This window comes from Vanacampus margaritifer, chromosome 5 (genome assembly GCF_051991255.1).
Source record: "Vanacampus margaritifer isolate UIUO_Vmar chromosome 5, RoL_Vmar_1.0, whole genome shotgun sequence".
In the NCBI taxonomy this organism is placed as follows: domain Eukaryota; kingdom Metazoa; phylum Chordata; class Actinopteri; order Syngnathiformes; family Syngnathidae; genus Vanacampus; species Vanacampus margaritifer.
In genome coordinates this window covers 28,504,381-28,531,952 of record NC_135436.1, presented here as the reverse complement: position 1 = coordinate 28,531,952, position 27,572 = coordinate 28,504,381, and the positions used below count along the sequence as shown (strand labels likewise).

The 27,572-nt window shown below is 41.1% G+C and overlaps 1 protein-coding gene across 1 annotated transcript in view; it reads right to left on the bottom strand.

Moving 5' to 3' along the window:
- Positions 1–492: 492 nt before the first annotated feature.
- Positions 493–27,572, bottom strand: part of cog6 (component of oligomeric golgi complex 6) — a 28,818-nt gene continuing 1,738 nt past the window's right edge. The window contains exons 4-19 of the mRNA XM_077565738.1: positions 27,513–27,571; positions 18,392–18,503; positions 17,956–18,038; positions 17,801–17,871; positions 17,263–17,356; positions 15,425–15,553; positions 13,243–13,334; positions 12,069–12,133; positions 11,905–11,996; positions 11,711–11,828; positions 8,300–8,431; positions 8,039–8,206; positions 6,771–6,878; positions 2,905–2,958; positions 2,510–2,589; positions 493–899 (exon numbers count right to left, since the gene is read on the bottom strand). Of these exons, the coding sequence (XP_077421864.1) occupies positions 752–899; positions 2,510–2,589; positions 2,905–2,958; positions 6,771–6,878; positions 8,039–8,206; positions 8,300–8,431; positions 11,711–11,828; positions 11,905–11,996; positions 12,069–12,133; positions 13,243–13,334; positions 15,425–15,553; positions 17,263–17,356; positions 17,801–17,871; positions 17,956–18,038; positions 18,392–18,503; positions 27,513–27,571 (1,605 nt within the window). The 3' untranslated portion in view covers positions 493–751. The remainder of the gene's footprint in view (positions 900–2,509; positions 2,590–2,904; positions 2,959–6,770; positions 6,879–8,038; positions 8,207–8,299; positions 8,432–11,710; positions 11,829–11,904; positions 11,997–12,068; positions 12,134–13,242; positions 13,335–15,424; positions 15,554–17,262; positions 17,357–17,800; positions 17,872–17,955; positions 18,039–18,391; positions 18,504–27,512; position 27,572) is intronic.

The following is a 27,572-nucleotide window of genomic DNA, read 5'->3' as shown; positions in this document are numbered from 1 at the left end:
GTAAGTCGCAGGTGTTTTAATGTTACCGCACCGGGTTCCCGCTACTTTCTTTTCCTTAATGAGGGCGCAAATTGTCTCACTCTCCTTCTGTCTTCTCCTGCTGTATTTGGCCTCACTTGGTTTATTTTGCTGCAGGGTTGAATGCAAGTGAAAAAAGTAGCGGTTTATAGTCCAGAAATGACTGTATATATATATATATATATATATATATAGTAAAAAAATATATATTTGTAAAAAAAAAAATAATAATAAAAAAAATAATATATATATATATATATATATATATATATACTGTATATATATATTTTTTTACAAATATTTTTAGAAATACTATAAATTATGCCAAAATTATGTGCACACACACATCAAAATGCAGTGAATGAATGTATTTTAAAATTTTTCTAATGTAAAATATCTGCCTCTGCTCAATAAAGCTTGTGAAAAAAAATAATCTATGGGAAATGTTGAACAATGACAAAAACAAAAAGGCCATTTTCATTGGGCATAAACATCTGTTTTATATCATATCCAATCATAATAAAAAAAAAAAAGCTTTTGGTGGCATATTAATGCAATAACAATATTGGTGAGCCTCCACAGACAAAACGTTGGAGGTGACTCACAGGCCGCAGAACCCCACCTAAAGCGGCTCACACGTGTACACGTCTGTGTTATGATTACACATGACAACGCTCTGGAAATAACCTGCAGCCGGACCAGACGGACCGGGACGCTGGAGGCCGCGCGTCTCTCACGGCAGCAAGGCCCGGACCTGCTGGGGGGATCTGGGAAGGAGGTGCTCGGGGTCTTTGTAGGCGTTGGCCGGGCTGCTGAGCGCCGCGTGCACCTCGCCGTACGCCCGGCGCACCAGCTCGGTGGACTGCGAGCAGATTTGGTCCCTGCAAGGAGACGTTTTCGCATCAACATTCACACTCTTCATTTGCTTCATCTTCAGTGAGATTGATTTTGAATAAGAAAATCCGGGGGAAATAAATGTGCGTGATACAGAGAATTCTTGTAGAAAAAAAAAATCGGAAATAGAGATCAAATAAAAGCCCTGGAATTCATCCAAAATGGCTGTTTCTAACCAAGATGGCCGACTTCCTGTTCAATTTCAGGCATTGTTCCTTGAGACTTATTCATGCATCCTCTGCTGATAGACAAGTACACACAATTTCGTGATGACTGGTGAAACTGGCGTCAGGGTAAAATTTTTTTTTAGGTGCGACTGGGTGAGTTTTGGGTGTCGAGTATTGGAGGCCTAAAATGCTTTGAGTCTCACCTGAATGCACATGCTAGGTGAAAAAGCTGCGTTGTGCATCCAGTGCTGGTGTTTTTTGATAGCCTGGAAGCTATTAGTGGACTTGTAATTGATTAAAATGGGAAATATTGATTCGTTATAAGTGAAAACCCAAGAATAATTGATGACCATTATAAATGCATTAAAAAGAAAAAAAATTCAACCTAAAAAAAAATCTTGAAGAAAAAAAAAACAGATTAACCTCCAATAAGCATTTTCCACAAAAAGAAGAAAAAAAAAAGATTAGTGGAATTGTAATTGATTTAAATGGGAAAATTTGATTTGTTATAAGTGAAAAACCAAGTATAATTGATGACCATTATAAATGCATTGAAAAGAAAAAAAAATAACTTAAAAATAAATTCTTGAAGAAAAAAAAACAACAGATAAACCTCCAATAAGCATTTTCGACAAAAAGAAAAAAAACGGATTAGCAGACTTGTAATTGATTTCAATGGGAAAATTTGATTTATTTAAAGTGAAAACACAAGTAAAACCTATTTTTTTTTTTTTTTTGAACAAAAACAGATAACCCTTCAATAAGCATTTTCCACACACACAAAAAAAGGAGGGTTGGCTCACTCCCACCCGGCTCAACCCCATTTTCACTCGTCATCTCTGTACAATGCATCTAGAATGTTTCAAGGTTTTTCTAAAAAATGTTTTGTCTGTCTTTCTTTCGCTGTTTGTGGGCCGGCCTGATCCATTCCCTAACGGTGGTCCCGCTGTATTTCCAAAATCGTACATTCCCATAGAGTTTTACTGGAACCTTCATGGAAATTTACCAGAAACTCTCCACCCCTTTGCAACCTCACTATGTACCACATCTCGCTTGAGAGAATAAGAAGGACAAAAAAAAGAAAGAAACCTCTCTCGTTATTTGTGCTTTCGTGCGTTCATCAGCTCGGACGTGCGCGCCATCGAGATGATTTCAGGGAACCGCCGACGTGAGTGAGAAATGGACCAGAAGCTAATTAATGGCGTCCTGCCCATTAGGGCCTGCGGCGTCCATTAATAGAGAACATTAACCTGAGGTACAGAGTGCTCCTCAAGCCGGCCGCACTTCCCAGCAAACGTGACTCACAGCACGCGGCGGCTGGATGGAGGGAGCTAAAAGCATCGGCCAGGCAAACACCAAACAAGCCGGCGCGGCGTTGAGTGTGCTGCTTTATTGGGAGCGCGCCATGTGAGGGGCCCAATCGCACTCACCTGATGGCGGCGCTGAGTAGGAAGTTGAGCTGAGGCATCACCAGGCTGTCAGGAGACGACAGGTAGCGGTCAAACTGGACCTGGTGGGTGAAGGACGACAAACACCAACAACGTGTGAGGGTGGATTAGCAAACACTTCAAGGTCCTTTACACTGTAAAAAAAAAAAAAAAGGGGGAGTAATATTTACTTGAAAAAACATAGTAAAGTTTTTTCACATAACTTTTTATTTTATTTTAATAAACTTATAAAATGTACTCAAAGCTCCCCTTGCAAAAATTATGTAGAATTTCACAGTAAATATTACTTCGTTTTTTCCATTTCTTACAGTGTAGGCAATTTATGGATAATGAAGCCAGTTTCCATGAGCAAAATGAAAATAGTCCACCGTACTCACCATGGCCGCTTTCACCGAGGAAACGTCCATGCCGGGCAGGAGGGACAGAGGACCCTGATAACAACAACAAAAACAACAATATATTTTACACTAGATGCATCCCAATGAATCTACTATACAACTGGTTCTCCGTGGCAATTTGTGCACATGATCTGTTTATGAAACTATTTGGTCAAATCTATTTTAAGACAATATTCAAGGCTACCCACAAAAGATTACGTCTGTTGCTGACAGTCAAATACAGAAATAACAAAATTACTAGCTTATCATATTGCGGTTGTCACACGTTTTTTTTGTTGACGTAGCAGTCTTGAAAGCAGCACAACATACAGACAAGCATTTTTTGGGGTGGGGGGTGGGGGGGGGGGGCCTTCTACTGTGCACTATTCAAGTGGGAACTTGGGAGACTATTTTACATAAGCACAGCACATTACAATATGATTTACTGTACCGTATTATTATAATAACACTTTCAATGTCATTTGCCAGGTTTCAATTAGTGCCCATAGAGCAAATCTGGACCAAATCTGGACGAAACTTGGTTTGACTTTAGAGGCTCTAACCTTGCATCTACGTATTACTTTCGTTTCAGGTGATGATGGCATTTTTTTTTTTTTGTAGATTAAAAAATACTAATAAAAACAGCAATTTTACATGTATAATTTTCTATAAATATGAATAAAATGACAGTGAAAATACATAAATATTTCAAATGTGTAACGTAGCACTTTCCATTCAGGTGATGATGACATAAAATGATGGTTTTTTTTGTAGATTAAAAAATAAAAACAGCAAATTTACATGTATAATTTCTATAAATATGAAAAAAATAACAGTGAAAATAAATAAATATATCAAATGTGTAACATAGCACTTTCCATTCAGGTGATGATGATGACAATTTTTTAATATTTTTTTTGTAGATTAAAAAATAAAATCAAAAACCGCAATTTTTCATTTATAACGATTAATTATCTATAAATAATAAATAAAAATAATAAAATAATATTATAAATAATAAAAATAAATAATATGACAGAGAAAATAAATAAATATATCCAATGTGTATCATCCGTCCGTCCGTCTTCTTCCGCTTATCCGGGGTCGGGTCGCGGGGGCAGCAGCTTTAGCAGGGAAGCCCAGACTTCCCTCTCCCCAGCCACTTCAGCCAGCTCATCCGACGGGACCCCAAGGCGTTCCCAGGACAGCCGAGAGACATAGTCTCTCCAGCGTGTCCTGGGTCGTCCCCGGGGCCTCCTGCCGGTAGGACATGCCCGGAACACCTCCCCAGGGAGGCGTCCAGGAGGCATCCGAACCAGATGCCCGAGCCACCTCAACTGGTTCCTCTCAACATGGAGGAGCAGCGACTCGACGCTGAGTCCCTCTCGGATGACCGAGCTTCTCACCCTATCTCTAAGGGAGAGCCCGGCTACCCTGCGGAGGAAACTCATTTCGGCCGCTTGTATCCGGGATCTTGTTCTTTCGGTCACGACCCACAGCTCGTGACCATAGGTGAGGGTAGGAACGTAGATCGACCGGTAAATCGAGAGCTTCGCCTTTCGGCTCAGCTCCTTCTTCACCACAACGGACCGATACAGCGTCCGCATCACTGCAGACGCTGCACCGATCCGCCTGTCGATCTCCCGCTCTAACCTACCCTCACTCGTGAACAAGACGCCAAGATACTTGAACTCCTCCACTTGGGGCAGGACCTCCTCCCCGACCCGGAGAGGGCACTCCACCCTTTTCCGACTGAGGACCATGGTCTCGGATTTGGAGGTGCTGATCCTCATCCCAACCGCTTCACACTCGGCTGCGAACCGCTCCAGTGAGAGCTGGAGGTCACGGCTTGAAGAAGCCAACAGCACCACATCATCTGCAAAAAGCAGAGATGCAATGCTGAGGCCACCAAACCGGACCCCCTCAACGCCTCGGCTACGCCTAGAAATTCTGTCCATAAAAGTTATGAACAGAATCGGTGACAAAGGGCAACCTTGGCGGAGTCCAACCCTCACCGGAAACAAATTCGACTTACTGCCGGCAATGCGGACCAGACTCTGACATCGGTCGTACAGGGACCGAATGGCCCGTATCAGGGGGCTCGGTAACCCATACTCCCGAAGCACCCCCCACAGAACTCCCCGAGGTACACGGTCAAACGCCTTCTCCAAGTCCACAAAGCACATGTGGACTGGTTGGGCGAATTCCCACGCACCCTCGAGGATCCTGCTGAGGGTGTAGAGCTGGTCCACTGTTCCACGGCCGGGACGAAAACCACACTGCTCCTCCTGGATCCGAGATTCGACCTCCCGACGGATGTGTATCATTAAAATATTAATATTAAGGATTAAAACAATTGACTATAAAGTTCTTATCAGTAAAATAATTGTTTAAAAAAGACTGCAGGCAATTTTTCAAAATGGTTAAAAAAAAGTCAACAGAATAAGTTCTTTAAAAAGAAAAGAAAAAAAAGTCTAAAATAAATATTAACATAAAAATAGAACATATATATCATTCCAAAAAAGGCTAAAAACAAAGGATAAAAAATTAATAAAAAGAAAAAAGAAAAAGTGAACTATAAATAATAGAATCAGCATTCTACAAGCACGACAACAAACATTGGAGCGAGCCTTCTGCCCTGGAGGGACAACATAATCTCCTCCTCGTCCCGTATGAGAGAAAATGACAGGGCGGAAACGTTTTGCAGATAGTGAAAGTCAACCTTGAAGGCCGAGAATAGCCGGCGTGCCGTGCAGACACACACACGGACTTGATGTCCTCAAACACACGCTGGACTATTTCGGGCGAGGCCACCCGGGGAGACGATGACGCTCGGCGAGCGAGTTTCGTGCCGGGGCGCGGCACATCTGTTCCAGCGTGACCCGCGCCGTCACGACACGCACCGCAACTATGGCTACCGCCGTGGCCGTCAGTCAACAGTGGGCGGAGACTGTTGGACGCTTGACTTGTGTTCATAGCGTAGGAAATAAAAGCATACAATACAGACTTGGGCCGTATGGTAACCGTGGCGACGGCAGTGTAAACAAAAACACTCGGCATGGAGCTGCTTTTTGAAATGCTTGGAAATTCAATTATTTGTCAAAATCTTTCAGCATTATTATTTCTAGCCTTATATAATGGATATAAAAAGTCTACACACCCTTGAACAAATGTGAGGTTTTTGTGATACAAAAAAAAATTAGGTGTGTCAAAATGTGTGTATTAATTTTGAGTTAATATAAAGTTTCTTTAACGCCACAATTTTTTTTTTAAACGCACGATTAATGACCGCCTCTTACTTGGAAAGCCTGTACTGTGGGTCCCAACGCAGCAGATATGTCCACGTCAAAATTCTGCGGTCATAAATTTAAAAATAATGCATATATTTGTGGAGACTGGGGTCAAGTTGTAGTTTACAATGTAATTTTTTTTTTTAAAGATTACATAGCTCTTAATATGAAAAGAAAAATGCACTGAGCTGTCACCAGCGTCTTACAAATGCAATGGTGCCATCTAGTGGCACAAAAATGACCTCAACACAAATGAATACAGTACAGTAAATCTTGTAATTTTAACTCAATTTTACGAATTATTATGAAAAACTGTATTAATGACTAAAAGATGCAGCCATATTTCTCTCTGTTTAGTTGAACATTTTTTCCCCACATTTGTGTTAGAGTATGAAAACTCAGCAAAAAATATTTTACTGTACATTTAGAGCAGATATAAAATTTGCAATTAATTGTGAGTTAACTATTAAAAGTCACGCGATTAATTCCGATAAAAAAAATGAATCGCCTGGCACCCCCCCCCCCCCCCCCGTCCCAAAAAAAAATAAAGAGACCAAGATAAATGAGTTTTCAGACCTGCTCGGCGCTGTGCTGCTGCACGCAGTTGTAGATGTAGCTGAGGCCGGCTCTGGTCAGCACGTAGGACGCCTGCTCATTGATCAGCGTGTCAAGGTGAGCCTCGATCTGCGCAAATAGAAGGAGCCGCACAGCAGCAGCGTGAGTGGCTGAAGGGGAGAATATCAAAAAACAGGTGCCGTTGTGAGCAAATGGTACTCGTGCCTAATGGAGCGTCGCCGGAGCCGCGTTGCGCGACACAAAGGACGTGGTAAAATTAGACGGATAGATGGACTGCCGTAACGTGGAGGAGAAGAGATGCGCACGGATCGAGCATGTCAATAAAGGGAATGAGAGCCCGTTGCTTGGCATGAAATGGGAGTGAATGGTGTTTTATTTGATCGTTTGTTTTCAAACTAGGATCCTCGGAGCCGTGGCTCGGAGGGCCACAAAAACATTTCTAGATCATTTTCAAAAAGTGCATACCTACGTAGAGAGATGTGCAATATGGACAAAAATGTAAAAATATTAGAGTTGTCAAATGGTTGAATTTTTAAATCAGATTAATCGCATTTTAGAATTTTGATTAATCACGATTAATCGCTTAATTAACTCATTTACCGCCAATCCAATAAAAATTTACGTCTTTGGAACCCTCACCTCCTGTTTGCAGGTCAACACACTGAGCCACAGTGGACTTGAAAAAAATTGACGCCTTTAGCCGTCAATGGCAGTGAATGAGTTAAAAAGGCTTTTTAAAGAGCCCCTTGTAATGTATTAATTTTTTCGACATTTAATGTTATGAGAACATCTTCCAAAAAAAATGTATCCACTGCACACGCTCCTCCTCCTCATTTTCTAATCAGCTAATTACTTGCAATTTAAAATGATTCAAAAAAAATATTTTGACATGAAAAAATATTCTGAATGTCATACGCAAACATTTATTAAATGTTTTCTTTTAATGCATGTAGTTATGTTTATTACTCAAACACAAACTTTGCTACATGCATACATTTACACTCTTTTTTTTTTTTATATTTGGGTAAATAAAAACTGCATTTTTTCCCCCTATTAAACACAATCTATTTTATTTTTAAACAAGAAATAAAATATTTGGTGTATTAATAAACGTACACCAGCCGTGTTAAACTGAAAGAAAGAAAAAAGAAAAAGAAAAAAAAGGAAGAAAAAAAAGAAAGAAAGCTATTTTTAGACCAGACCCAGCAAAAGCTGGACTTTTCAAAACCACCGTAAACCGTCAAACCGCTAAATCATCCCGTGCCCACCTGGAACTCGAGCATCTCCAGCCTCTTATCTGTGAACTCAAAGAGCGCCAGCGTGGTCTTCATCACATACAGCGAGTTGACCATGTAGGTGGCCATGTCGGCCGTGCCCAGGTTACTGGCAGACACCGTGCACAGCTGCAGGAGGGGGTCCAGGATGCACGACAGCACCTGGCAGTGGGCACATCAACCATGAGGTTCTTCACAGGGCGGGACGGGACGGGTGATTTTATTTGATAAAAAATAAATAAATAAATGTAATACCTGAGCGAAGTCGGCCTGGCGAGCACCCACGGGAACCACGGAGGAGTCGTGAGAGGCCAGAACCTCCCTGAGGAGGGCCAAGGTCTGGGTGAGGGAAGCGGTGGGGCCCAGGTCAGGAGGTGGGAGCTCCACCTAAAACATGACAGAAATCATTCAGAAACATTACAAAGGATCCTTAACATGGAAGTCAACCAGAAGCATTTCTTGACAATAATATATGTAACCTCACTAGTGTAAACATGACATTCTGATTAAAATGACATTTTGGGAATAAAGGTAAAGGTAAATTCCACTGATTGTCACACCCAACTAAGTGGGGGTGAAATTCGTTCTCCACATTTGACCCATCCCGAGGGAGCGGCGAGCAGCAATGATTGCGCTCGGGAATCACATGGTGATCTAACCCCCCAATTCCAACCCTTTATACTGAGTGTCAAGCAGGGAGGCAATGGGTCCCATTTTTATAGTCTTTGGTATGACCCGGCCGGGGATTGAACCCACAACCCCCCAGTCTCAGGGCGGACATAAGTTATGAAGCAAAATCCAGCCGTTTTCATCCATCTCAGGGGGACGGCCATTTTGCTTGATGTCAAAATGATGACATCACAGTTGCTCAGGGCTCAGGCAAGGACCAATTACAGCTCTCCTGTTTTCTGGAGCTGCGCTGTGATTGGTTGTTGTTGCCTGAGACCTGCGCAACTGTGATGTCATCGTCAATCGACAGCAAGTGGCAAAATGGCCGCCCCCTGAGATGGATTAAAAACGGCTGGATTTTGCTGCTTAACTCATATTCCACTAAAGCAATATAAACCAGAATACCATATTTAGACTAGTAGGGCTGCATAGAACATATTATTGTAAAAAATAAAATAAAATAATTGGATTGACTTCACTTCACCCCCTTTTTTCCCCTTTTTTTCTTTGAACTATACTGGCAGTCAATTTCAATTCAATTTAATACAAATTTTATTTCACTCATTAAAATAAAATAAATTAATTATTAATTTAAATGAATTACGCGTTTAATGTAACAATTCTATAAAATTATTCAACAGCATGCCCTTGTGCTATATGTATTTTTCTAGTACTTGTACTTTTATAATTTAAAAAAAAAAATACAGATGAGACAGAGAAGATTTTGTTTTACAATGCAAATTGTTTCACAAACTGACACCTTGCTCGCTCTTTTTGTTTTATTAAAAAATGTCTGTTCCTCTTAATTTGTACTCACTTTCTTTTTTCTTTTTTTTTATTAGACACACCACTTTAAGAGGAAATACATAACTCCCAAAAAGTGAGTCCTCTATTTCCGAAAACGTGCCTGTAAGCTTTAGCCAACAAGAATTTTGCACAATTGTGATGTCACAGATCAATTAATTTATATACCACTGCCGCCACGCCAAGTTTCCCCAAAAGAAGATTTGTCATTTTAAATAAAGGGCAACATTTTTGCACAAATTCTTCTTCCATGTTCTCTTCATGCAGACGTGCCAATAATTCTGTCTTCATCTCCGTCTATCCTCCACATGTCATCTGTGAGTCAGTTGTGCTTGTAATGAAAAGGGCCGTGATTAAATCTTCCCGTGGACAAGACAAAAAAAAAAAAAAACGGAGCCGGCCAATCTTTTGTGCAACCTAATGGCGGTCATTACGAGAAGAGCGCGTTCCCGGCATGCGCTGCAATCGACACTGAAACCCAGAGGGGCCTTCAATCGGATTAGCGGCGGGGCCGGTTGGCCTCGCGGCGATCGATCGGCAGCCGGTCGGACCTCGCTACGTGGAAGAGCGCGTGCCGCGGTACATTTGGACGGCAATTTGAGCAGAATGCTACGAAATCGGCTGTGTTTTTTTTTTTTTCTCCTCCAGTGGTCAGCACGGACCACTCGGATGCAGCAGTGATGAATGTTTTCGAGAGGTCCAGAAATAGAGGTGTTGATTGTGGAGGCGTGATACAGAACCTCTGTAGGATCCTTATGAGAGAACACAGTGAAATCTCAACAACATGGATTCTACCCCATGTGACTTTTTTTTTTGCCGACTTAAGGGTTCAATGAACTTAAGGTTTGAATGAATAAACACTTTTGTGAACAAAACAAGTGAACACAATTTTCTAATCTTACCTTAAGATAAGTGTCTTTTGTAAAAAAATGATTTTGTGTTTTTAATGAGCCGAGCATTTATGCTTTTGTGAACATTAGAGATGACTTAGTCTGGAGTGAACATATCTGGCTTGTTAAAACATTGAGGACTAGGGTTGGGTTTAAAATAAATGAATAAATCAAATAATCGGTATCGGATCGATTTTCCTTTGAGCCCATATCAATTCATAAAACCATGAATCAATTATTTTATACATCTCTTTTTTCCATAAATTCTTAAGAAAATAGAAATTTAATGGACTTTTGTTGTTGTATTTTACTGTTTTCTTTTATGTATTTTCTTACATTCATAAAAAGCCTCACTTATTGCACTTTAAGACAATTCAGAATCTTTTGAACTATTGAATTAGAATTATGAAAATATTTTCATCCCATCCTTGCTGATGCCAATGTTTGTGTAACACTTAAGTGATTAGAACATGTGTTACTTTCATCAATAAACTAAACCATTTAACCTGTTAACTCTGCAAAATTTTATTTGGAATTTAATGTTTGTGGAGTTTTTATCACGTCCATGATATCTACAAAGAATTGATCTTCCATAATGAATCAGTATCGGATTGAACTCAAATGAATCGAATTGGGGAAAATCGAAATCGAACTGAAACCCAGTGAATCGAAATCGAATCGATTGAGGAAATTAGAATCGATACGCAGCCCTATTGAGGACGATTTCAAGACTACTGATGATGATTTAGTCTTGAACTTTGTGTACAACAATTTTAAGCCTTCAATGAACCTAGAGCTCATGTTTTCATAAACACTAGTGATCATTTTTGAGTCTTCAATATACGCAGCATTCATGTTTTTGTAAACATTGACAACAATTTAGTCTGAATTAATAACTCCATCATTCCAACTTTTTGTAAACGATGAAGATGAGCGCTAATGTTTTCATGAAAACTGATGACGACTTTTCACCGAACACAAACCTTGTGCTCGTGTTGTCACAAACAATGATTCTGAGATTTCAATGAACTTTATGCCCGCGTTTTCTTTCCAACATTGATGACATTTTGGGCATTCAGTGAACGTAGCGCTCATGTTTTTGTGAACCTCGGGGCAATTTCAAGTTTTCAATGAGTCGATTGTACGCATTTGACACAGTTGCTAACTTTTTTTTTTCCACTGGTATGACAGCTAAAAACGTCCAAACTACTCCTCCTAAATGACTTCCATCAATTGATATGGGATAGTTGTCACAAATCTGAAAATGTAATTCCCCGTAAGTGAGGCCTTTGCAGGTGCATACCTTATCCATGAGTCTGCTTGCATGAAGGCTCAGGCTGTTGAAGAACATTTTTTTGCTGAGCATGTGCATCTCCTCCATCGTCATTAGCAGGGAGGCCGCGCTGGTTCCCACGATGGAGCTGCACACACACGAATTGGACACGCCGTGAATGAGACAAGGGTTGAGTGGCGACCGTGCACATCGGCGGGACGGACCTGATGGTGTGGTGGTAGAACTTGAGCAGGTTGGACAGTTTGTAAAGCAGCACCGCGCCCGGCTCGGCCACGATCACCTGCTCGATTCGAACCTGGAGAGTGTCGGAACGGTGTTAGGAAATAACAGCCGACCATAAACAACAAGGAGGATTTTCGATCCTCACTTTCAGAGGCCGACACGCTCCCTCCGTGATGTGTCCAACCACCTCCTGCATGTTGTCCTCCACGTCTGCACAAAAAATGAAAAAAAGAAGAAGCTCTATTAAAAAACACATAAAATAACATTTTTGAAATCACATACTTATCTTAATGCAAACTACAGTAATCTATTCCTTTATGCAAGATTTCATTTTGGCTACTGGCTTTCAATGTTTTTTTTTTTTATATATTTGTCCACAAGATGGCACTATATTTCCCCATTCAAAGCATGCAGCAAAAAAACAAAAAAAAACAGTTTTACTGTTTTTGGCAATTAATTCAACAATAATGGGTTAAAATTGCAATTATAATTTATATTTGATATTTATAGTTGCATTTTTTAATAAATGAAGGAAAAAATACACACATATTTGACATTTGATATGTACTGTATTTTTCAGGCTGGGTCTTTTATTTTTTTAAATTCCATATTTATCTTAATGCAAACTACAGTAATCTATTCCTTTATGTCAGATTTCATTTTGGCTGCTGGCTTTCAATGTTATTTTTTTTATATTGGTCCACCAGATGGCACTATATTTCCCCATTCAAAGCATGCAGCAAAAATTCTAACCTTTTACTGTTTTTGGCAATTATTACAACAATAATGGGTTAAAATTGCAACTATAATTTATATTTAACATTTATAGTTGCATTTTTTTTAATAATTAAAGGAAAAAATACATGAACATTTCACATATTTTTCTCCAATAAACAAATTGATTTGTGTAAACAATCTGCCCTTTAAACAACTAACATATCATTAATTTTTGATTTGTACGGTATATTTCAGGCAAGGTCATTTTAAAAGACTTCAATAGAAATTATTGGACTTTTTCTAATTAAATGCGGATTTGTGTAGACATGCTGAACTTTAACGGGATTTAAAACAACAATGAAATTATTAGATACATATTTCTAGTTGTAGTCATTTTTTTTTTTTAGAGATTGTCTTGTTTAAAGTGGAAAACTAAATTCATATTAAGTATTTGATATCAGATTATTGAAAAAAAAAAAGAGAGCAATGATGATGACAAATCGGTAAAATTACCGAATGAACAATACTGAGCTCTCCAGAAAAAAAAAAAAGAAAAAAGAAAAGATTATTGTGAAGCGGTCAATTTTCCCACATGAGCGTACCCTGCAGAGTGACTTGCTTGAGCAGCGCTTCCAGGTGCTCCCTCTCCGAGGCCGTGGCTTGGTGCAGCCAGGCCAGCATGTCTCCCACGTACCTGCGAGAACCAACAGGGTGAATTAAAACCCCTCCTGGGGGGGGAAGATAATTTTAACACGTTGGGAACACAAGTGCCCGCAATCATGGGCCATCATGTTTCATTTCCCCTACAAAGACAACTGCGCTGTATTGGCTGTTACATAACGCTTGCAAAGACAACAAGGTTAAAGTAGAATGTGCGTGTGTGCTGGACGCGGGGAGAAGCAACTCAATGTTCTCAGAATCGCTGATGCCGCCGTCTGACTAAAGGCCATTCTGTGGACCATTCTGAGAAAATCTCCCGGGAGGACGGGCGGGGGGGCGGGGGGGGTTGCGGCTAATCAGGGCACACGTTTGTCAAATATCCGCTCCGTGAGAGACCTTCGCCGTCCAAACCGTCTTCATATAAACTTTACGGGTAATCTCGTACTGATCCGTCTTTAAAAAAAAAAAAAGCCACTGGCGAGTTGAATTCTCAGTAAGAAACAGACAACAAAAGTGGAATCATTCTCACATTGTATGAAAAGAAAGGAGCCTGTTGAAAGGCAATCGTGGGAACAATCTTTGTCAAACCACGCTGCTGCCCATTCGGTTATTTATCCCAAAAGTTTTCTTGCCTTGCCTCTCCTGTACAACTCTATATGAGTAACGCATATGCAAGGATGTCAAATTTGTGAGATACGTCACAGTCATTTCAGAGCTTTCAATTGGCCCAAAATGAAAGAGGGAGGAGTAACGGGTTTAGCATGTTCATGAATGCTTAGCATATGTAAGTCAGCACTTTTGGACTTTTTGGAGTCTTCAACGATTTAGTGGTAACATGCGTGTTTTTAAAAAGTGAATAGTGATTCGAATTAGGGGTGGGAATCTTTGACTGTCTCCCGATTCGATTCAAAAATGATTTGATTGACAATCATTTCTGCTTCAATATATCGATGTTTAAAGAATCGTTATCGTTTACTGCTTCAACCCGACTCGCTAATGCTAATTAGCGTGCTGCCCGCGACAATTCTATCACTCAAAAGAACGGCTATTCATACAAAACGCTTCAGGAATGTATACAGAGAAGCATCTTAGCAATGCTCACTCTCTTCCTACGCTGCAAAAAAAAAACACAACTTTTATTGACAGAACTTGAGCGTGACTTTTTCCTTCTACTCTCTAATGTGGCTATAAATTAACAGTGTATCAGAACACGCGGAACCGCACTGCCCCTAAGTGGCCAAACCGGGTACAACATGAACAGTGCTCCCAGTAAAGGCACACACAAACAAGGGCAAGATAGTATAAAATAATTGACATAAAATCCATTTCGGGACATTTAAAATCGATTATGAATTGTACTAAATGAGAATCGCGATTCCTATGAGAATACATTTTTTGGCACACCCCTAATTAGAATGTTTTCACTTTGCTTTACAAGTCTACAAGTCAACCTTCCCCATCCCAGAGAAAGGAAATGACATTCATCCCTTCCTGCCCCTATAAAATAACCAATATTTTTTGTCACATTAAAAACATAATAAAGCAGAATATTAAGAAATACTGCAAACAGTTTTCCCCTAATTCCTTCACTTTTACCGAATTGACTGGTAATCTCCATTGGGTTTTTTGCCTCTTCCACTGGACTTTCCTCCGCTTTCAGCAGCTTCGACATATCTCAAGGACAGAGATTCGCAGCTGCAAAATCATTTTAACAACCTTGGCGGGCATTATAAGCTTTATCAACGCTTTCGGTTTTAGTAACAATACCTATCGTAGATGATGCTTGTCAACTCAGCTACAAGCTTTAATTCAACAAACATCATCTGCCTCTTCTCAGCTGTTACATGCTTAAGACCGACGGTTAGAAATTTAGTAAAATATCTGAAAGTAAAACACACACACAAAAACCCCACAACAAGTACCAGTACTTTCACTGTGAAGTAACCTCGTGAACTGATGGTGGCCTGATGTGTTGAGGCTTATTGCCGCCATCTAGTGGCGGAGTGTCAAAAGTGCACTCATAAATAAAATGAGCACAAAAACAACAAAAACAAACGGATCATATCTCAACTGTGATAGTTTACAAACACAAAATGGATGTTGGTGTATTCATTGCGTTTATACCTCATGGGGTCATGCGAGTGCATCTCAATGGGACGGGGGGTACCGCCCGCCCCCCCGCGCGTCAGGGCATCGATGAAGCCACGCACCACCGCGTTCCTGCGCACGGCCCCAAACTCATCCAGGGCGTACCTGCGGGCAAAAAGGTACAAGGAGGCCGTGTGGGAAACTGCGCTGGTGATGTTTTTCTACGTTGGAGGTCAGTTGTGGCGCCCGGGGAGTGTTTCCACAAGGAAGGCGAGCCCTTTGTGAGACTAAACACCAGATAGCGCTGAATCAAAATCCAGGAAAGGCCCGTCTGAGAGCGCGACCTTGAGCATACACAGTAGAGGAAAGAGAAGGGGGGGGGGGGCAGGTGTACTTGCGCACAGCCAAAGGAACAAAAAAAAAAAAAAAAAACATACACAGTGGAAGAGAATGAAAAATGTTGCTGAGGTCAACAGTCATCTTGAGTACAGTAAGTAGACTTCCGAGGGACAAGCTACTCGAATGGACCTTTTTTCAAACCTGTTCAAGGACACAGACAAGCACTTTTCCTGCAATTTCAAGTATAGATCGCTCATTGACGTCATTTCCTTGCATGTAACGACCAATTCAGTGATGGCCCTCAAAACATTTTTTTTTTAATGGGGAACTCTCAAAATGGTTATCTAAGCTTCATCAACAAATGTTACGCGGCGGCATCTGTCCAATGGGGATCCGTTTGCAAAAATTCTCTAGCGGCGGTCCGTCTCGAGTTTGAGGCCTGCAATTTCGTCCAAAATGGCTGCGTCACACCAAAACGACCGACTTGCAGTTCAATTTCTATCATAGGTCTGGTATGATATTGTCACCCTCTTAAAAGGAACCCACGACTGTCATGACAAGTTTGCTCTATATTATTTATTTGGGTGTTACTAACATAACCATGAGATTCATTTCTCAAAAATCATTTCCAGTTTAATACATTTTGTGGAAACTTTATTTGGACGCACGCCGCCCTTGTTATTTACGTCGCAACGCATTGAGTGAGTCGTGACGTAAAATGGCGGCAGGCTGTTTACTGAGCAATGTCAAACGTCTATAAAGAAAGCAAGGTAAGCCTCCGTAGCGTTCCTAAAGGGACGATCAAAACTCTTGAACGCGTTTGGTGAACGATGAGAGCATGGCGTGGGGGGGGGGGTGGGGGGTTACTCTCCCGATCGCATTGTTGTTTCTTTAGGAACGCTACGATGTTTGTGCGCGTGGAAAGTGGTACGTGGAAAAAAAGTTCCATGTCAGTCCCATTGACGATGAATGTTGAAATGTTGATATTTAGCGTTAAATTGTGCGAATATTGTAAGTAATGTGGAATCAGGTGATGTATACCCGGGAGGTGGGAATTATTGAAGCAAGTTGAAATTTGAATGGGGGTAAATCGGAAGTATTATGTGGGAGTTGTTTCACGGCAAAAAAAAAAAAGTGTGGAGAATAAGAATCACAATAACATATCATGTAATGCATTCCCACAATGACATTATATGATGCTATAAACAAGTAAGACAAATCGAAAACATAGGCCGATTATCAGAAAAACATAATATAATAAAAAATAATAATAATTAAGCGTGCCATTCCTAAAGGTTATTTCATGTGTTGTTAAATGAGTATAAAGAAGTTTTTTTACTTTACATGTTGCAGCAGCTCCTATTAAATGCAATGTGAATCCCAGTCAGCAAATGTATGGCAGGATCAAAACAGGCTGTTTGTGTTCAGCCAGTTGACATGTGGAGCTGCACTTCCCTCTAGTGCTGCTTTTAGAGGGAGCAACAGGACAAACACGGTGTGCTGTTGTGTGTGTGTGTGTTTTTTTTTTTTTTTACTTGTAAAGGACAGGCCGGTCCTGGAGGGCCTCCATGGCTTGAGTCAATATGGGGCTGATATCACACGTCTCCTGGGTTAATCCTCTGCACTCGTCTGGGGACATAACATGGAAAATGAGCCTTTGAATGAATTTGAATTTGCCACGACAGGCACACGCCACAAGAGGCAGCAAAGTCACCGTTCAATTGGTGCAGTGTGACAAAAACGGTCGAATTCCATTTCATTATGCCACGACTGTATTTGTTTATCAAGTACAATATCACGGAATGCTAATTATCCTCATTAATATGCAGATTAGAATAATTCTATTAATTTTTATGGAAAAAGTGTGAAATGGTTTTGTTTATTTAATGTAAGCATGTTGACAATACTGTCTACACTGTTTACATTTTCTACTTTTTTTTTCCTTATGGGACAATGGGAGTACCTATTCCAGTGGTTGACACACCGTGTAGCTTATTGTGGCGCAATATATTAAATAGCAATATGGTATTAAGTATTCATGAGCATTGCGAGGTCGCAGAGTGCCGGACTTACTCTGTGTCCAGCGGTAGAGTTGCTCGTACGCCTCCTCCTGCAACACGGCCATCTGCTCCATGATCTCCAGCCTACATGACATTTACGTCACATTCACACAAGCTGCAGTGTGGTGGTGTCGGTGAAGAAAAAAAAAAAAACATGTATGTCGTTACCCCGCAGTCTGCTGGTTGGTCCGCAACAGTATTTTAACATCCTCGTGGATTTGCTTCACTCGACTCAAGGCTTTGAAAAAGTCCTGCAAAAAGAAAAAAAAACAGCACACAGAAATTAAACATTAACGATGGTAAAAAACAAATCAAAAAAACAATACCGATTTAATATCATAACACAGCCAGTTGCTCTTCTATTGGTGTCCGGCCACAGCATAAGCTTATAGTCAGATTTGCAAACGTAAACATACAACCCACACCACAGGATAATCTCTCACAATCACCTTTTTTTTTTTTTTAATAACCACATCACAAGATAATCACTCAGGATAATTTGTCAGAGAACCCCCCCACACAAAAAAAAGAGGTCTGAGCAAACTTTGCAAGGGGGAAAAAAGCTCAAATTTGCCCAAATTGGAGTTAGTTCTTTAAAAAGTACCTCTGTCATAGGCGCATCTCTGGCCGCTCGCAGTGTTCTCATCTCCTCACTGGAAAGCTGGAATTTGGCGAGGAAGGCCTGAGCCACCTGGGCCCTCACCTCAAGGCGATGGCTAAAGGAGAAATGTGATCATTTTTAATATTCATTTCAACTATTTGTACTTAGGGCCCGACTGATATGCATTTTTTATAGGCTTATGCCAATACCAATTTTTGGCAGAAAAGAAAATACAGATTACTGGTTAATCGGCCGATTGTTTAAAAATATATAGTTAATGCATAATTTGATGTGTGTGAATATTCGTTATTTGGAAAAAACACTCCTTTACCAAAAATAATCAGCATGCTTGATTTAAAACTCGAGCCATGTCCTTTTAAAAAAAAAAATCTCTCAACTCTTTAATGTTAATTAGTTTGAAAACGTTTGTGTTTCTGAATTCTAATAAAATAACTCGTTTTTCACACATTGGTAAAAATTTGTGCCTTGCGTAGTGTTATCTCATCTGTGGGTATGTGTGCCCACAAGACTCGTGTGTGGAAATTCGTTATTTGAAGGAAAAACACTCCTACAAGTCGATGCTAACTTTCTGTTAGCATTTGAATGGGATCTCCCCCTTTGCTTTTAGCATTAGCGCTAGGCTAGCGATCTTTTAAAAAACAAAGCATGTTTTGTATTTAAACATACAGTGGATGTAATTTTTATCGTCGCGTGTTTAGTTTTACAGTTAACTCCAACTGGGGTGTCGTTAAACAGTTTACAGAACGTTTTAGGGACAACAGAATAACCAGAATAACATATGCTACACAGTTGCTAGTTGCTAATGCTATGCAAGCAAAATGGTACATTCAGGGTACTTTTATAGCGTCTGAAACTTCGGATTTCTTTGATGATAAAGTTTTAAGGGGAAAATAATCAGCCATTCGGCCGATAGTTTGGGCCAATGTTTGAAGGGCAATAATCGACCGATTAAACAATTTTTTAATACATAGTTTCATTTTACATTTTAATCCAGATTAATTTCCCACTTTTTGACCTATCTGATTGAAAATTGTGATTAATTACCTTGCTTTATTAATCAAAGTGTGGTTTCCTGCCTTTCGGGCTGTTGTTAAATTGGAGCAAAATTAAAAACTTACACAAAAACAGAGGCGTTCCAAGTGTGCAATCCAACCATGCGTCCAGCAGGTGGCAGTCTCACACCAGGAAAAAAAAACGATATGAGGAGGTTGCGACCCATGGATAACAGAGGGTGACACAAAGAGATTAAATCGGTGGTGTTTGGACAGCAGTGGCATTGCTATCTTTGTCTCTCTGTGGGGTGATAGTCTCCATGGTAACAGCCTGAATCACACTGCGAACTCGAGTCAGGACTGCCTCTGTCCACATCCAACCGGGATGAATCAGTAAATCACTAGCTGCTTTTCAGGGGGGGGGGGGGGGGAGGCCAGGTGACTTAAAATTCATTCTAGGAGGCTGCCTGACTTTCCATTTGTTGTATTCCAATATATTGTCCTAATAAGAAATAATGAAAATGGAATTAAAGGCCGCCAGGGGTCAAACTTGATAACTTTTAGATGCTACCAAGCCCCAGAAATGATTTGGGATTGTGTGTGTGTGTGTGTGTGTGTGTGTGTGTGTGTGTGTGACCACAATACAGATCATTAAATAGCTCACATTACTTTCTTGGGGACCCGCCCAAAAACGGTACATTTTAAGACAAACAAAAGTGGTGAAAAAATATATAAAGATTCTTATTTAACCTTACAACCAAATTTGAGGTCAAATTCCGATTTATTTGAATACAAACAATACAAGTTCTGACAGTCCACATTTTTATTTATTTATATATATATTTAAAAGGACTGTTAGGCGTTTTGGATATTTTCCTTGGACTGTTTTCTGCCAAATTCCATCACGTTTGAATGCTAAAGTGTTTTTAGTTCCAAAGGGCCGCTTGTTAACAGTCATTAGAAAATTTAAAAAAATAATTCCACAATGATCATTTTTCTTCCCGAGTCACGTCACTAGTTGAACATGTTTCTCATTCGACAACATATTGTCTCTGGGGCGTACGGCAAGGTATGATTTCAAGCCAAGACCTGGTTTACATTAGGCTACGTTCAACACGGAGAGTCAATTCATTAGGTGTTTTAATTCAACTTCCTTCCACGCACCACCATCAATAATGTAATACAGTAGCACGGTTTACAAAGAAGGGAGGGGAATACAATTTTTAACATGAAACTCTACATTTTCCATGAAGTATGAATACAATATGCTGTGCCAACGTGTTCATTAGTCAAACCTAGCCATGCGCACATTTTTCGAAGCAGTCTCCGTCTCAGCCTTCCTATCCTCACACGGCACAAACAACTTCCATTTTATTTTTTTGAAAGCCATAAAATGCAAATGTATGCATGGATCTAATTGGATCATTCATACCGTGGTGAAAAAAATGTCACTGCTCACTGAAACCGTAACAAAGACACAAGGTTCACATTTCGCAAGCTTGTGTGTGTTGTTCAGGACAGGAGCGCTAACATAAACAGCTTTGCTCTGCGCTAGCTCATCTTCATTCCGCCTAATTTCACACGTTAAGAGATAAACTTGCAAATATTGAATGATATGCGACGTTTGAAACCATTTGTGAGGTCTGCAGTGTGACCCGTGTGAAACGAACCTAAACCATTTCCCTGAGGAACTCCACTCCAAATTTTGTCCGATTATTAGGGGTGGGAATCTTTGACCGTCCCACGATTCAATTCCGATTTTTGGGTCTGCGATTCGATTCAGAATCGATTTTGCATACATAACCATTTTTGATTCAAAATGATTTGATTGACAATTGTTTCTGCTTCAATTTATAGATGTGCAAAGAATCGTCGTGATCTACTCCAGTCTGACTCGCTAATGCTAATTAGCACGCTACTCGCAGCACTTTTATCACTGAAAAGAATGGCTATTCATACAAAATGCTTCAGGAATGTATACAGAGAAGCATCTTAACATTACTCCCCGGCATATGCTCTTCCTACGCTGCAAAAAAATTAATAAAAAATTGTAGCATAAACTTGATTATGGCTTTTTCCTTCTACTCTCTAGTGCGGCTACAACTTAACAGTGTGTCAGACCGCGTGGAACCACACTGCCAAATTGTGGCCAAATCGTGCACAACATGAACAGCGCTACCAATAATGGCACACACAAACAAGGGCAAGACAGTATAAAAACGATTTAGGGACATTTAAAATCGATTTTGAATCGTACTAAATGAGAATCGATTTTTTTTGGCACACCCCTACTGATGATTATTTTTGGAGTGGATGTTGGGAGCGTTGCCGTACAAGATCATCTTTGTGATATTGAAACCCTGACTTGAAGTTTTATGGAAAACTAGATGACCTTAAACATTTCCCTGAGGTACGTGCGGACAAAAAATATTCTGACAAGACATTCTAGACTAGAGTGACAAATAAGACACATGATGAGCCCACGGAGGTTTTCCAGACTATTTAACGCGTTTGGTCACATGATGCAGCACGCCGAACAAGGACCGCCAGTGATTGTGGTCTCGTTTCGTTTCGCCAGCTTGTGTTGTTGCTCGCTGCCATACAAGGCCGATTGATTTGATCTCTCCCGCCGCGACAATGATCGAAGCTGTACGATACAATCCCGTTAATGGCTGTGTCACACCGGAACACTCACGTTAGCAGCAAAGACTTCATTTTGCTAAGAGACTAGCTAATAGTGCGTTTGAGGACATGAGGAGTTGATTTCTTTATTTTTTATTATTATTATTTTTTTTTTTTAAATCAGACATGCCATGATGAAGTTTGTTATGTACTCCGAGTGGAAGCTGCTCCAGCTGCAAAAGAAAGGCCGAGTCCTGATTTTCTACCATTTTCCTGCCAATTTTAGTGGCTGTCTGTCCTGATACTTTGGTCCATGTTGGGGTCCGACTTCAAAAAGCTTAAGGGCCGTGGCAGTTCGTTCGTCACGCGCCAGCAATCACGCGGCACACGGTCCCATCAGAGAGCACCGAGGCGATGGCTCTGATCAACAGTCAGCCCGAGCGTGATGGCTTTTGTTTACGCTGTCGTCTGTCCGGCCTGTTCTCGGGAGGATTTTCACCGTGGAGGTCAGACCGGGAACATTTGCTTTGATTTAAAAAGGAGGGTGTTGGGGGGGGGGGGGGGCAAGAAGGTGTAAAAAAAATGGAAAATTGACTTTTTCATTACTTGTGTTACCACACATTCCTCAATTTGCAGATTTGTCAACCATTAGTCAGTGAATAAAAATCACCCGTTCAAAGTTTTTACATTATAACATTTTGTATAAAATAAAGTATTTATTTTGGTGCCACCTTGAGGTTGGGGGTTTAATTCGCTCAGGCGAAAGCCCTGTTTCTAATAGAAAAGTAGTGCTTTGCCACCATCTGGTGGGATCTCTAGGCGACTACAAACCATTTTGGGTGGGTGCCAATTGCTCGAGGCTTAATAACTACAATTATTACAATTATAGTAACTCATTCCCTCCAAGCCATTTTCACTGAAAGCAACCCCCTTCGCTCCCGGCTGTTTTACTGGATTTGGACTGATATTGCAAGGCTCACGGAATATTTTGTTCTATTGCTATAAAAGCAGGGAACTTACCAAAAGTAGGATTAGAGGCTCTCCTTTCATCAGGAAAATAAGTACAATTGTATCCGTTTTGCAGCAATTAGCATGTAGCTAAGTTTCATCATTATTCACAAACCTGTTGAAAACACTGGGGAAAACAGTTTGTTGCAACATGGCCCTGCTAGAGCTCTTATACTCTGCTGCCACCTGCTGGCCACTTTTGTAATAACTACCAGTGCTTTAAGCGGCCTCTTCAGGTCAGAAGCCTTCTGTATGCTTTAGCATAAAACAAAATAAAGAAAAAACCTATAAATACGTTTTGGGGACCATGGCAATATTTGAAACTGAACTTTTTTATATATGTTTATGAATTCAATAGTTTAAACTGTAAATAGATTGTGCAAACTGTGATCCCAAAATATACACAAGACTTTCCGTGACTTCCACCAACCGCCAAATTTCGCTCCTCTCAGAAATACAAACATCTTCTAACACAGGAGTAGGGAACCTTGACCCTTTTGCATGTCTCCCTCCTCCAACACAGCTGACTCATATTACTAGGTCACAGCAAGCCCCCATAACGATCCTGTTCATCAAATCAGCTGTGTTGGTGGAGGGAGACAAGGAAGACAGGCAGGACAGTGGCTCTCGAGGACCAGGGTTTCTTACCCGTGTTCTAACAGGTAAAGCATACTTCCTTGACACCAATGACAGATTTTGCTAATCGACAGGACTTTGACAGCAATTTGCAGTAGCTTAGAACAGAAATGCAAAATGCAAACCGCTTTTCAGTGAATAGCCGGGCACGGGTCCCACAGAAAAAAATCCCGAATAGGTGACTTGAATTTGTGAATACAAAACCGTGATTATTGTACTAACGCAATTCTGGTGCATTTATTTTCCTCCATCAAATCATCTTTAAATCCTTTGTGTGTTTTTGAAATGATATTTTGGGATTATAGTTTGGGGTTAAACTATTAATATAGGCAATTATGAACACTTTTTTTTTGGCTTGCGTTCACACTAATATGCCTCTAACGGCGTGTTACGGTAATGCAGCCTACAACGGAGAAAATGTCGGACTCATTTGTTCGTCATTTCATGTCAGACGCCTCCGGCACGGGGCCCGTGCTCGTGTCGGGAGACGTCCGGACATGTTCCGCATAGATGATGTGTCGATATAAGAGCCGCCGTGCGAGCCAGGTGGTTTGTTTCATTGGTGCTGACAGCGCGTCTTTTGGCGAGGCGCGCGCCCCCCCGGTGTGTAAGGACGACAAAAGAACGCCGGCGGGCAAACACGGGTCGCCCGCCCCCCTTTGGTTGGCCGCCTCCCACCTTTGCTCGTGCAATCTGCCGCGCCTTTCCGTTTCATTAGAGCTGACAAATGACACGGGTGCCGCCGGCTGATAAGATAGCGAGCTACTCGGGGGGCGTGGGGTTTGGGTGGGTGTTGGGGGGGGCGGACCTGCTGGGTAAACACACATCGCCGGCATCTGCGGAGCGGGCCGCGCTCTCCCTGGGCCGGCTCAGATTGGAAGATTATGCGGCAAATCTGGCTGTTATGCAGGAGAAGATGAGAAAGGTTGCACGCGCAACAACAAAAATCACTTGCGACAAGGTCAAAGCCCGCCGTGTTCTCCCGTCTGGCTGGGAGGTCAGGGCCGCTTTAGGAAGGAAAATTTCACCGAAGCGGACACGGGGTGCCAAAAGGGTGGGGGGGAAGTAACAAAGTGCAAATATTTGGCTACTCAATCCTTACATACTGTTTGCGTTTGCTCCGTTTTGCTGTTAGCTGTTTTGGCCAGAGGGGGCGCTAGAAACGATAGAAATCAAGCTGTGACAGTCGGTTGTGACGACATGTAAGTTACTCTACTCGAGTGTAGTAAATGTCAGTAAAGTAGTGGAAAGTACAAGAGGAAAAAAATCGTTACAAATGGGCAACATAAGTCAGGTTTCCATCCAATTGTTTCCAATTTTTCAAAAAATTGACTGAAAACGTGCAAAACGGACATGCGACTTATGCCCGTTTTCATCTGTTCTTCTTTTGTGAATATTGCCGGCATTCACCATTGAGACACGTGATCCACCAGTAATTTAAAACAAGAAGAAGACCAGGCAATGACGTCGTATGAGTTTGCTTTTGTAATTCTTGATAAACCGGAGCATTTCTTTGCTCTTTTCCATCTAAAATAGCATTAATATTCGCTTCTTTAATTAATTCCAAAATGATTTCTGATTCATCGTCCCCCCACCCAAGCATACCTTTACTTTATCGTGCGACATTGCTTTGGGACTACAAACGTACGTGTGATGATGTCATATCCGGTCGACGTGTATTTGGTCTTGCCGGTAGTTATTCGCAAAACCTGTTTCCATAGCCAAAATTCACATTTTCCGTTTTGCGATACATAATTCAAAATTCAACCCCTCCAAATGTATCAACTTTTCTTGCGAAATTTGGGCCCTTTTTCAAATCTCTAGTGTTTCCATTCAGGTTTATTTTCACACTTCTTGAACATTTGAATAAAAATGGGTGAATGGAAACCCAACTATAGCGGGAAATTCGCAGGACATTTCCAGACCGCTGCTAATAAATTTTCATTGCAATTCAAGATGGGAAATATTCAAAATTGAAAACTTCCCCTGCTAACAAAGTGAATTCACGGGAATTTATTTCCATTAATCGGTAAATGATGATAATGGTAAACAAAGCTTTCCAAAGAGTGTAATTTCACACATGTACAATTTATTTAAATTAAATAACATTTTTAATATTTTCTTGCCAATGTTTAACTGAATAATTTCCGATGCCAATCTTGTAGCGTAATGTGTTCGTTAGGCGACCCCCGATACGATCGGGCAGCCCGATCACATCTGGTACTGACATCAGTCCCCCAAATTTTATCTTTTTTTATTCCCAGAAGTCACAAGCGCCCCCGTTGCATTTAACTGTTAGATCGAGAGTGTGAGAACTGAATGGCCACCCGCCATTTGAATTCCGCATCGAGCTACAGCGCGTGTCTGCTAAACGGAGCCTTCCTCCCGCCGCCGTCTCTTTGACTGACACGTCCGTCCTTTCCGTTTGAGTCGAGCAGGCATTCGGGGACTGGCTGCTGCCGCGCTGGTGGTGAAACATCACAGCTGCTGTCACTGCCGCATTCGGTTGCCAAAAACACGGACGCGTGTTCCCGTCAAGGTCACTGAACACGGAGGTCACAGCCACGCATGCAAATGAGGCCGAGCTCCAGCTTGCAGCCGACAGCAGGCGAGGTTACGGGAGCCGCTCGCGCGGCAGCGTTTTCAGCTGAACAGGTATATAAAAGCCAGTTGTCGTCACCGTTTGTTTGTGAGACTGTGGCGTTTTGAAGCTCGTTGTCAGCAAGTCTGGACGATTGTCTTGTTGCGCAATAACAACAACATCGCATTTGGAATGAGATTAGAGAGCGCTGACAGCTTTGATGTGCGTCTCGAGGCCGAGGGCGTGACGGGGACGCCGAACGGCAGGATGAAGCCGCAGTAATGACCAGCGCCGCCCTCCTTATGCAAATACAAGTGATTCGTTCATAACTCGCATTCATTATAAATAAATCTCTTACTGTCTTTGTTGGGAGTTTGCACTTTTTGAAATGAAATCACTCGCAGGACTGCCAGCCATCATTTACAGCAGGGGGGAGGGAGCCTTTTTTTGGGGGGGACTTGCTTGGCTAATACTTAAAAAAGACTTGCCTTGGCTTTCGAAAGATACAACATGGCTTAACTCATTTGCTCCCAAAAAACGTATAAATACGTTCGATTTTAAATATTACCATGCTCCCAAATACTTTGTTATACTTTTTTTTCCTTTTATGCAAGAGCATAGAGAAGGCTTTGATGCAACGGCCAGCAGGTGGCAGCAGAGTATAAGAGATCAACAAGGGCCATGTTGCAAAAAAGCTCATTTCCCGACTATTTTAAACAGATTCGTGAATAATGATGAAACTTAGCTATATTCTAATGGTAATTGCTGCAAAACAGAACAGATAGAAAATTACTTTTTTTTCCTGATGAAAGAAGAGACTCTAATCTTTCTTTTGGTAGGTTCCGTGTTTTTATAGCAATAAAACACAATATTCTGTGGGCCTGGCAAAATCTGTCAAAATCCAGCAAAACAGCTGGGAGCGAAGGGGGTTGCTTCAGTGAAAATGGCTGGGAGTGAATGAGTTAAAATTGAAGTGACCTGCCAAATCTTGCCAGGATTTTGTTCCATTTTATTTATTTATTTGTTTGTTTGCTTCTGAAATAAAATTTGTGGAGAGGGTTGTGCCGCATGCAAAAACCTGGCAACCTGGCAGAGGCCAACTCGGACATTCCAAAGACTATAAAATTTGGGAAGGAGGTGGAGCTTGCGTGTTTTTCTCTAAGATGGGTGCAAAGTCAGCTGGGATAGGCTCCGGCTCGCCTGCCACTCTAATGAGGACAAACACTTTTCAAAAATAAATGGGTAATAATGACTCTATACTCACTTTTCACCTTGAAGCTTGTTGGTTTTCACAATCAAGTCTTGAGTTTGCTCCTTGGCAGCC